Source organism: Lipotes vexillifer, unplaced genomic scaffold, assembly GCF_000442215.2.
Source record: "Lipotes vexillifer unplaced genomic scaffold, Lipotes_vexillifer_v1.1 scaffold987, whole genome shotgun sequence".
NCBI classification, from domain to species: Eukaryota; Metazoa; Chordata; class Mammalia; order Artiodactyla; family Lipotidae; genus Lipotes; species Lipotes vexillifer.
Window position 1 is genome coordinate 65,297 of NW_006787426.1, and position 12,033 is coordinate 77,329.

The 12,033-nt window shown below is 51.0% G+C and overlaps 1 protein-coding gene across 2 annotated transcripts in view; it reads right to left on the reverse strand.

Moving 5' to 3' along the window:
• The window catches only part of MED15 (mediator complex subunit 15), a 61,613-nt gene that overhangs the window by 12,899 nt on the left and 36,681 nt on the right, over window positions 1-12,033 (reverse strand). For both annotated transcript variants that reach the window (XM_007460003.1, XM_007460004.1), the window contains exons 3-5: window positions 7,895-7,946; window positions 6,266-6,295; window positions 4,638-4,850 (exon numbers count right to left, since the gene is read on the reverse strand). In XM_007460003.1, coding sequence (XP_007460065.1) covers window positions 4,638-4,850; window positions 6,266-6,295; window positions 7,895-7,946 — 295 coding nt within the window. The remainder of the gene's footprint in view (window positions 1-4,637; window positions 4,851-6,265; window positions 6,296-7,894; window positions 7,947-12,033) is intronic.

Genomic DNA, 12,033 nt, shown 5'->3' on the forward strand with positions numbered 1-12,033 from the left:
CAGCAGGAAAGCCTACCCCTTCACTTTTACTGTGATTACTTACAGTTTTCAACTTATTTGTATCTGTCTTTCCCCTTCTAAGTTTCCTCTTTTTTTTTTGAGCTTTACTGAGGTATAATGGACATTTTTTTTCTCCTCTTCTGAATTCTATTTTGTTGGAGGACTGGGTTGATTTTTGTTCGTTTGGATTTTTGTTTGTTGTTTCTGTCTCATTCCATTTTTTCCTATGGATTTGGAATTTACAAACTATTTCTACTGTTTTAGCAATGACTTTTACAATTTTATCATGCATATTTAATTTAACAAAGTATAAAGTTTATCCACATTTAAACCTCTTTTTCAAATATGAGGACCTTAGAATCCTCTCTAAACATTTTTTAAAGTAGGTTTTACATGCACACGATAGACCTGATATCCTTGATATTCACCCTTCCTGACTCCATTTGGTATGGTCCCTGTTTATCTTCTTATGCCCACACAGCAGACTTATATTAAGAGGCAGGATAGAATAAAGGCCAGCGGTACAGCCTCGGACCCAGACACCTGGACTCAAATCCCAACTGTCACTGCTCTGTGCCTCAGTTTCCTCAGCTATACTACATACACCTACATTGGACTCAGAATTAAATAATCTACTACAGACCCAAAACAGTGCTCAGAACCTGAAGAGGGTAGCTCTAAGGATTATTTTACAGAGGTAATTTTTGTTTACACCAAGGATTCCCAGCCTTGCCCCTCCTGACACCTTGGGCCAGACAACGCCGTGCTGTGGGGGCTGCCCTGTACACGAAGATGCTCAGCAGCATCTCTGGCCTCTGCTCACTGGAGGCCAGCAGCAGCATCCCCCCCGCCACCAGCTGTAACAGCCAAACTGTCTCCACATATTGCCAAACACCCACCAGGGTGCAAAAACGCTGAGAATCACTAGCTTAGATTTGTGCGTGTTTATGCCCTTATATGGAAAATGTTCCTTCTCCCATTTACACCTGGCATCTTGGGAAGGATGGTCTGAGAGGTAAGAGGAAATGGTGAGGGGAAAAAAAAGTATGCCCTTAAAAACTTTTAGTGAAGGTCTCCTCGGCTTTGTTGGCAGCTCTGTGCTCAAGGCTCTAACAACCTCTACTGTCTTCTTGACGCTATCACCAAGTCTGCTGAGTCTGCTTCTCGCTCCTTGACAGAAATGGCTGTTTCTGAGATAGTCTTCTGGCCTTTGGTGTCCTGCTGTTTCACAACAGGTTGGGGCATGGATGCCTTATTTAACCTGTGTGGTCCACTTGGCTTTCATCGGCCATCGTCTCCTCACACCCTCTGTGCTTCCATCTGCACTTAGATGCCCATCAGACTTCCTGATTTCATGCTCCACGTTTCTCACCCTCCTGTTCCTGAGGCCTCTTCTCTAGGCTACGTTCTAGGTAACGTCTTCAAATGTAGCTTCTAGTTCAAACTCTTTCTTCAGCTGTATCTAATCTGTTTATTCATCCACACTTTCCTCTTTCAATGACTTCTCATCTCTACAAGTTCTACTTGGTTACTTTTCAAATCTATTTGGTCACTCCTGATACAGTATCACAGTGTTCGTTCATTTGGAAGTCCAACCTTTATTTTTTTAAGCACCCCAAGGCCATATCTAACAATGGCTATGTCCTGGGGCATCTCCCCATCTGGTGATTGTTTCTGCTCCTCCTTGAGGTGTGTCTGCTTCCTTCCATGCCTGCTGATTTTGTGTGCTCAATGACTGACCCTGATCTGCAATTCTCACAGGGCTAAACTGGGAGCACCCTCCTCCAATCCACCCCGGGCTCTGGCGGAGCTGGGGGATGCCAAGGGCCCTGGCACAAATCCTGGACGGAGGGAGCCCAGGATTGCTTTCCCCCACCTTGCAGCGTGCCAAGGCATAGCAGGGCAAAGAGCTGCCCCTACCTTCTGCCAGCCCAACAATCCAAAACACAGTCTACACAGAAGGAGAGAGGGCTCCTCAGCAACAGCCAGAAATATGGCTTATTTTTAAAGTAGGTTCTACATGCACATGATATAAAATTCAACAAGGAAACAAAAGAGTATAGAGTTTAAAAGTATCCTGTACCTCAGCCCCAGCCTTATCCACAGTCAGCAGTGTGTGTTTCCTGTGACTAACCCAGGTCACCTGGAGATGCACAGCAGGCTCTGGGCTGCCCTTTGCGAGTCCTCTGACCCAGGACCTACACTCTGGGGGCGTGGAACTAAGGTCCGAAGCAGTCTTCATCACAAAGTGGTGTTTGGAGGTGTCAGAAAAGGGTAGCAACTACCCATCAGCACTACACTTATTTCAGGTAGACCAGGCCACCAGAGGTCACAGGCAGGGAGGGTGGGTCTCTGTAGAGGCAGCAGCAGGACATGAGAGTAGAGACCACTTTAACTTCCCCTGGTGCCACACAGGAGACCAAGCCCCTCGGAAGCTGAAGACAGGATATGGGCCAAGGTTGGACTAGGGAGGGTGCAAGACAGCCCACCAAAGCTTCACTGCTGAACTGACAGTCTCAGGAGTCAGACTGCAAAACATTCTAAACTCATACAGCTTAAAACTATTTTTTATTATAAAATCTAAGTTTGTGATAAAAAAGAAATTCAACCAGTGCACCCGAGTATAACATGAAAAGGAGCCAGAGCATCCTTCTGAAAGCTGCCCTGCCTCTGTGTGTGTGTGTGTGTGTGTGTGTGTGTGTGTGTGTGAGAGAGAGAGAGAGAGAGAGAGAGAGAGAGAGAGCGAGAGATATTAGTCAGGGTTCTCCAGAGAAATGGGACCAATCAGAGTAGGATCGGGAGAGAGAAGGAGAGAGAGAGAGAGAGAGAGAGAGAGAGAGAAAGACAGGTGCGCTGACAAGAGGGGACCTGGGAGCTCGAGATGAAGAACCAACCACTGAGCCAAGTGTCAGACGGCAAGACGTCAGTAAGGAAGAGAAATGAAGCTCTGGGAGGAAGGGGGTGTCTGGGGACAGAAGGTGCCAGTTCAGGAGTGGGTGGGACTGAGGCTGCATGTGGCCTCTGGGAAGGGCAAGGTGACCCGGACACAGGGAACCCAATGAAGAACAGGGTGCTCAAGGCCGCGGCTGCCCTCATCACAGGGTTCCTAAGAGGGACACGAGACAGAATACATGAGAACAACACAACATGTACACAAGCATTCACAGTGGCTTTAGTTTAACAGCCCAAACTGAAACAACCCATATGTCCTTCAAGGGTGAGCGGATAAGTAAACTGTGCGTGGCCCAGCCAGTCCAGGGAATATTACTCAGCAGCGAACAGGAAGGAATTACCAACACCACCTGGAGACTCCCAAGGGCGTCAGGCCGAGTGAAAAAAAGCCAGTCTCAGCAAGTCAAATATTGCACGATTCTATTTATGCAACATTCGCAAAATGACACAATTACCAAGGCGGAGAACAGATCAGCAGCTGCCGGGCTTTGGGTTGGAGGGAGGGTGTGATTATTAGGAGGCACCAGGACAGCCTGTTGGTGGTGACGGTTCCACATGCTGACTCCATTCCACATGTGATAAGACCTCACAGAACCACACACATGCACGCGCATGCGCAAGAGTGCATGCAAAGACTGGTCACATGTGAATAAAGTCTGCCTGAGTTGACAGCACTGTCGTGGTTTTGGTGATGTACTAGGATGTTTTTGTTGGGGAAGCTGGGGGAAGGGCACATGGGAGCTCTGTGCTATTCTGCAACTTCCTGTGACTCTTCAACTATTTCAAAAATAAAAAGTTACATAAGGGGAAAAAAGTACTGAAGCACTTAGCAGTACTAGATAAAAGTCTACAAGCATAAATGTCCATCAAGAAGGTCCTGGGGGACTACCCTGGTGATGCAGTGGTTAGGAATCCGCCTGCCAATGCAGGGGACATGGGTTTGAGCCCCGGTCTGGGAAGATCCCACATGCCGCGGAGCAACTAGGCCCGTGCGCCACAACTACTGAGCCTGCGATCTAGAGCCCGCGAGCCACAACCGCTGAGCCCGCGTGCCACAACTACTGAAGCCCACGCGCCTAGAGCCCATGCTCCGCAACAAGAGAAGCCACTGCAGTGAGAAGCCCACACACCGCAACAAAGAGTAGCCCCCGCTCAACGCAACAAAGAGTAGCCCCTGCTCGCCGCAACTAGAGAAAGCCTGTGCACAGCAACGAAGACCCAACACACCCAAAAATAAATAAATAATTTAAAAAAAAAAGAGAGTCCTGGGACAGAGGCAGCTGGCGCTGCAACCCTGCTCCTGGCCCAAGCAGTTGTGCGGAGGGTCAGGCGCCGCCTTTGGGAGGGGAATGAGGATGCGAGCCACAGCCTGGGCGGCCTGGGGCCAGGGCAGCCCTGGAAGGGACAGATGGAGCTTCGCTGCTGAGGACACCCTGAGACGGAGCTGTTTCTATCTTGACTACAAAGTACAGCCCCTTGGATGGAGTCCCAGGTCACCCCATCCTCCTCCAAGTCCTCCCTCAGCCTGGGCAAGAGGGCCTCAGTGTCCCTCGCCCTCTGGGAGGCAGAGCAGGCTGGAGCTTCCCCAGCTCCTCTCGCCCCCTCACCACCCCCACCCCCGGCTGGGAAGAGAACACGCCGCCTGTGGAGAGAGCGGCAGGTTCTCTGAGAAGCGTGGTACTCACTCTGCGGAGCGGCCGTGGACACGACGGCCATGCCATGGGGGGCCATCCCCGAGGTGCCAGGAGGTGGCTGCCCCGAGAGTGGCATCGGCTGCCCCATGGCCCCCAGGCCGCCCATCCCGCCCAGGGGCTGGCCGGGGCCCCGAGCAGGTAGGCCAATGCCGGCTGCTCCCGCGGCGGGCCCGCCAGTCCGGCTCTGCAGCGCATTCATAGGGTCTGCGGGGCACAGGGTGCAGCGTCTCAGGGCAGTGTCTGCCAAACCAGGCCAGGCTCCGTGGGCCATAAGACCTTCCCAGGCACACGCTTCCTCCCACCTCCAGGCTCGACACCCTCAGTGTCCCAAATGGTGAGCGGCCGGAGTCCCGAGAGTCCCCCAAGCCCCGGCCCAGCTGCACACCACACCCCAGGGGCTGCGACACCTCCTAGGCAGGGAGCACAGTCCACACCCTAGCCTAGCCTATGCCAGGTCCTGACAGACTCCAAGGGACGAGCAAGCCCTCTGTGACAGGCGGTGGCCCCACCCCTCCTGGCCATAGGCCCCTCCTGCTGGGTGAGACACAGCTGGGAATCCAGAGAAAACAAGGGTCAAGGGCTCTTCACGGTAAGCTGAGCCTGGGGCCAGAGAAGAGGGGGCAGGAGTAGATGTCCCAGGGAGGTTACAAGTCCCCTTGTGCATCAGAAGCCCATCTCTGCTAAGTCTGGGCAGGACCCCACTGAGGAGCAGTTCTCAGGAAAGACCCCTGAGAACAAGGGTGTGTGGCAGGGGTCCGCAGATGCTCGCCAGCTGAGTGAGTAATGCCAGGGCCTGGGGCAGAAGCCAGAGGCTCTTGTTATAACAGCAAAGAGCCACCTGCAGGCAGGTGTGGCCTGGCCGGCTCACCCTGCCACAGAACCGAGCGAACACACACATTCTCCTGGCCAAGCACTCTTGATACACACCCCCACCCCCACCCCCTGGCCCTGGCTGGCCAACAATCGCTGCACAAGCCAAGAGACCCCAGACAGGTGCAGCCAGCTCGGCCAAGGCAAGCCTGGGCATGCGGCATGTGCCGCCGACAGTAAGACAAACAGCCTGCCAGGGTGGCTCCCTGCCCGGCAGTCGGAGTTTAGTTGGCCACTGGGATCTGCTAAACCCCTTCACTGGCAGCTCACTCAGCGAGACCTAGGCTAAATCAACAGGGTTCCCATGAGATAAAACCTTGAAATTAAAAAATAAAAAAGAATGATAATTCTTAACTTACAAAGAAACTTTGTAACTTAAGAAAGTGAATTCATAGTTATTCTCTAAATGCTACTACAGATTATTATGCTGAGCACAGCATTATACCATACTAGTTCTCTCCCAGAGAGCTCAAAATTTTAGATAATATTCAATAATCGTGTGAGTTTTCATCATTTTGTTTGCGGGAGGAATGGGATGGGGTGGTATCGTCCAACTCCACGGTCACCAGGAGGAGGGTGCCTGGTGGGCCAGGAGCTGGCAGTTCTCAGGAACCCGAGGTTGTCTCTCCAGGAACCTCTTCCTCCAGTAACAGCTTAACCCCAGGCACACGCAGCACCCACCATCCCACTCCTGCTATTCTGTAGCCAAGGTTGGGAAAAACTTTAATTCCAAAAGGAGAAACTCTTACCACTGACAGAAGCTTGTGATTTCTTGTTATCTATATATGAAAGAAAAAAAAAAAAAAGAAGAAACCAAAGTAAACAAAGTTTTTCTGTAACCATATATTTCCACGCTAAGTCAGTGCTGAAGGCATTCGCCCAGAGGTCATTTGCTAACACTGAGCTGACCCTGCCTAGAAACTAGACAAAACATATCTCAGAGTTTCAGAGAGTGTGTGTGTGTGTGTGTGTGTGTGTGTGTGTGTGTACATGTGTGAATACATGTATGTGTCCCACCCCTGGCAGCATTGACACACAAGGAGGCTGGGAGCGAGAGGGTGCAGAACCACCCCACAGTCAACCTGGGCCCTGGAGAACAGCCCTCAGGTGGAGGCTGGTGCTGGGTCTCCTCTAGTTCCCTCCTTCCCAGGCCGGGGCTCTTAGCACAGACCCTGAGCCACAAACAAGAGCGCTTCAGGGATCTACGTTGGGCCCACAACACCTCCATTTTCAGCCCACTCTGGTGAGGGAGGCAGCATCCCCATTTTCTGGATGAGGAAACTGAGTCTGTCCAAGGCTGGTTAGAAGCCAGATCCAGCCAGCCCCAGGACGGGCGGGGAACTGCCACAACAGTTCCAACCTCTGCCAGGGGTGAGGCAGTTGTGGGTGCCCCCGCCAAAGGGTTTTGTGCACTGCCGTGCCAGGGCCAGCTCCCAAATGGGCCAGCCAGCCCGAAAGGCCGAGCCCTTGCCAGTACAGACGGGGTCACGGCCAGGCTGCTCATGCCCCAGGCTTCTAGTGGCGGCTCCTCTTGTTCCAAACACCATGGGTCCTTCCCAAACACAGCAAAGAAAGTGAAATCAAGTGAGGTTCATCTTGCTGGCCAGTCTGGTAAAAAGTTAGTGTGGAAAGAAGCAATGGCCCTGCAAGGACTCTGGGGTCCCCAATGTCTCCCTCTGAGATGAGTGACGCTGATGCCACAGCTGTCTCAACAGCCACAGGGAGCAGCCACCCCATGGACAGGCTGCGTGGGAGGAACCTGCCTCCTGTGGTCACACCACTGCAGGCCGGCAGGAGGCGCTGTGGCTGTAACCACGCCCCACCCACCCCCACCACCACCACCACACACACACACACCCCGCGCAGCAGCCAGCGGCCCTGAGCAGCCCTGACCCGGAGAAGAGGAACTGGGATGCTGCGGGGCTGGGCCCTCACCAGGGCAGGGAGTGCAGGGTGGCGCTGAGAAAGCTGGCCCCAGAAGCTTCCAGCCTGATGGGAACACAGTTAGGTCCAGCCTCCATGGGTCAAAAAAACCAGGCATCAGGGAAGGAAGTGTCTATTCCAGGGTGGACTCTGCTTATTCAGGAACTGCCTAGAGATCAAAGCAGCAGTCCTTCAAAAAGGGAGATTAAGCAGACAAGCAAAGAGAGCAGTCCAGCCCAGACCACTTGGACACTAACATCTCCATTAGGCCACAATCAGCACGTTTCAGGCTGAGGCTCTGGGAGGATGGGAAACATGGAATCAAATGCGAAGCCATGAAGAACTTCCCAGAAAGCAGGCGCTGTCCACAGACATCCTGCCTCAGGCACTGGGGCCGAGACTGGCCGGGCTCTCACGGCGACCACAACCACCCAGAGATGTGATGTTTTACTTACGGATGTCTCGAAAATGGATAATGAGCCTGGCCACGAGAGAAAGGTATTCATCCTAAAAGCAAAAACAGGAAGCAGTTTAATCCCAGACGCAGAAGTGAGGCCAAGTGACGCCCCTTCCCGCCCTGGCCCTGCTGCGCTCCTCCTGAAGGCAGGGATGGCAGCCATCCCCGTCTGTCTGTCCCTGTCTGTCTGTGTTCGTCCTGCTTGGCTCGGCCTCCTCTGGAATCCATCCCTCTGGGAAAGGCCGGCAGAGCTCGGCTACCACAGAACAACAAAAGGCACAAAGAAACAGAAAACCAAGAAGGTACCAAGACACTAGAAGACGCTGCTCCCCTGCCCTGCTGTAAACCCTGGCGAGGGCCACGGTGGGCTCAGGCACCCGTCTTTCTGCAGAGGGGCTGGCCTGGGGTCACAGGGCATCTCAGAAGTAGACACAGGAGGGCCGCTTTTGTCTTTGCTCCATTTGTACCAAAGTACTTTCGCTTTTCACACCGGCCTGTTGCTTTTCCACTGCTGACGTCATATTTGCATGCAAATCTGGCTGGGCGCCCTGGCTGTGCTTTCCCCAGCTCCCACTGATCTGAATTCACTGCACGGCCCAGGGAGGGGGCACAGTGCCGCTCAAGGAAGCAGGTGAAGGCCACTGCCCAGGGCCCTCTTGGTTCTCGCTGTGTTTCTGGAACCTCCTAGCAGGGCCTGCCTTCCACCATTTGTCCTCTTTGTAACCAAGGACACTCACTCCAGGGGTTCTGGGGAAATTACTACTGTGAGTTTGTCTTGGGGTCAAAGAAGGGATGTTTGTAACTAAAATCTTATTTCAGAGAAGCTGGATCATCTTTCTGGCAAGGCAGGCAGAAAGGGCAGAGCTTTCACCCCACCTGCTCACTTGACCCCTGCCTAAATTACCATGACACTGAGTCCACTCAACAGCAGCCAGAGGAGACGACCCCTGCAGCCCAGGACCCACCACAGGGGACAGCCCGTGAACCTGGGACAGACAGTGAACCTGCCGTCACCAGAACACCTCCAAGGGAAACACATGAAGGGGGCCTCAGACGAATGTTAACAACATAAGCACACTTTGTAACCCCCATCAGCCCTCACTGATCTCAAACTTCACCCACCACTGTTTTCTCAGCCATGGAATCAGCAGAGGAAAACGTGGGGGAAAGGCCCAGGGAGGCCACGGGGCAGGTACCAAAGGACAGGACACATGGGAGATGTGTTCAACACTCCCCCTCCCAATGCCCCCCACAAATTTCTGGGAGGAAAAGGATCCCACCGATCACCTGACCAGGCTGGTCCTTGAAGGACAACAGGGTGGTGAGTGGGGCGCAAGGAAAATGGGGGCTAAAGGAAGCTCCGAAATGAGGTGGCCAAGGACGGGGAGCTTGCCAGGTCAAGAGCTGACGTCTCAGTAAGGGCTTGGCCATCTTTTGGGTCGGAGAAATCTTAAAAGAATTTGTTGAGCTTTTTCTACTTCCATAAAAGGTGAAGCAAGAGGAAGCAGGTTTAAAAAGCAACCATATCATTAAAAAGTCCACAAAAAACAAATGCTGGAGAGTTTGGAGAAAAGGGAACTCTCCAACACTGTTAGTGGGAATGTAAACTGATGCAGCCACTATGGCAAACAGTATGGAGGTTCCTCAAAAAACTAAAAATAGAATTACCATAATGATCCTGCAATCCCACTCTTGGGCATATATCTGGAGAAAACTCTAATTCAAAAATATACGTGCCCCCCTATGTTCACATCAGCACTATTTACAATAGCCAAGACATGGAAGCACCTAAGTGTCCACTGACAGATGAATGGATAAAGAGAATGTAGTATGTATATATATAATGGAATATTACTCAGTCATTAAAAAGAATGAAATAACGCCATTTGCAGCAACATGGATGGGCCCAGAGATTGTTATACTAAGCGAAGTAAGTCAGACAAATACCATATGGTATTACTTATATGTGGAATCTAAAATATGATAAATGAATTTATCTATGAAACAGAAACAGACTCATGGACATACAGAACAGAGTTGTGGTTGCCGGGGGTGGGGGGTGCTAGGGGAGGGATGGACCGGGAGTTTGGGGTTAGCAGATGCAAACTATTATATACAGAATGGATAAACAACAAGGTATAGCACAGGGAACTATATTCAATATCCTGTGATAAACCATAATAGAAAATATACATATGTATAACTGAATCACTTTGCCGTAAGGAAAAAACACAACATTGTAAATCAACTATACTTCAGTTATAAAACAAAACAAAACCAGTAACCAGATATTTTACTCCGACACAAGATACAGTAAATGGGGCTCAGGAGCATGTCCCCAAAGCCCTTGGCACAGAACCAGGACCGAGTGCTTGGAGCCAGGTGGGCACAAGGCACCCATGGTCTGCGCCCACTGAGGCTGCCCACATCCCAGTGCAGCAGAGGCTCTGGGGACCAGACCAGCATGAGGAGGCCTGAAGGGGACGGAGGGGGGCAGCAACCACCTGACAGGAGAAGTGGGCACAGGGAGTGGTCAGTCACACTGCCACCAAGGGGCGCTCTTGTGGGTAAATAAATCACCCAGCACGTTGAGGGTAGAGCGCTTCAGTCCTGCTGACCTGATCCTCCTCTGACTTCCCAGGGCAGCTGCCTTACTCTATGTCTAGACTGGCTTCCCTGGGCGTGAGAGTTCCCATCCTCCATGCAGAGAGGTTATGACCCCTCTTCTGCTCCAAGGCACCCCCGCTCCAGGACAGTCCCAGAAATGGGCCGAGGAGCGTGTACCTCCCTTATCTTCACTCCATCTTTATCATCTCCCCCTCCTGACAGCAAAAATACAAGCATCCAGGCTGGGTACGGCCAGAGCACAGCAGTGACAGTTCACATGCCGCACTGACTCCGGGCCAGGCACAGCTCTGAATGCTTTACAAATAATTAACACACTCAATTCTTCCAACTGCCCAGTGAGGCAGGTACTACTAGCGGGCTGGTTTGCAGGTGAGAAGACAGAAATGTGGGAAAAAAGCTTCCTGCAGTTTATACACTTTGTCTAACTTGTACAAGTCTTGCATGAGGGCCTGACAGCAAAGGTGGAGATCGAATCCCCTCACGGATGTGGAGGGAGCAACAGGAAGGACACACATGCTCCAGGTAAGATGCCACAGGCCACACACTAGATGCTAGACTGTTATACCTTTTGTATAAGACTCGGGGAATCTGAACATGTATATTTGCTTTATATCTGCAAAAAGAAATGCTGCAGATCAACAATTAAATCCCCAGAGGTATCAGGAAGTGGCCTGGAAATGAAACTTCCCACCTTGTTATACAGCTTTCACATTGGAAGTATGTAATGTTTTACCAAATTGAAGACAAAGCCAAATCAAAAGAAAAAAGTACAGGGACTTCCCTGGTGGTAGAGTGGTTAAGAATCCGCCTGCCAATGCAGAGGACACGAGTTTGAGTCCTGGTCTGGGAAGATCCCACATGCTGCGGAGCAACTAAGCCCGTGCGCCACAACTACTGAGCCTGTACTCTAGAGCCTGCAAGCCTCAACTACTGAAGCCTGCGTGCCTAGAGCCCATGCTCCGCAATGAGAAGCCACCGCAATGAAAAGCCCGCGCGCCACAACAGAGAGTAGCCCCTGCTCACCACAACTAGAGAAAGCCCGCATGCAGCAACAAAGACCCAACGCAACCAAAAATAAAATTTAAAAAAGTACACTTCCTAAAAATGCAAAACCAACCAAACATATGAGCTGATATCAAGTTGGTGTCAGAATCATAGGGAAAAGAGTTCTTTTGATTGATCATTTTAGAAAACAAAAAGCAAACAAAACAAAAAAACCATATGTCCTTAGGGGAAGGGGTACATTTTAAGTACACACAGAGCTGTAAAGAAATTTTAAACTTCATTCCACATTTTGTTATTTGCTACTAATATTAGTGCTAATATTGGTCTGTTTATTCTGAAAGTATTTTAGAGTAATTATGCCAATGACATTAGAAGACAAGATATTCACAAAAGAGAGCAGATACATGTTTAAAATAAAAGTAAAACCCTGTAATTGGAAATATCAATGTGAAATTATGGGGTTTTGAGGTTGTTGTTTCAAAAACATATGACTCCTTAGCTCTG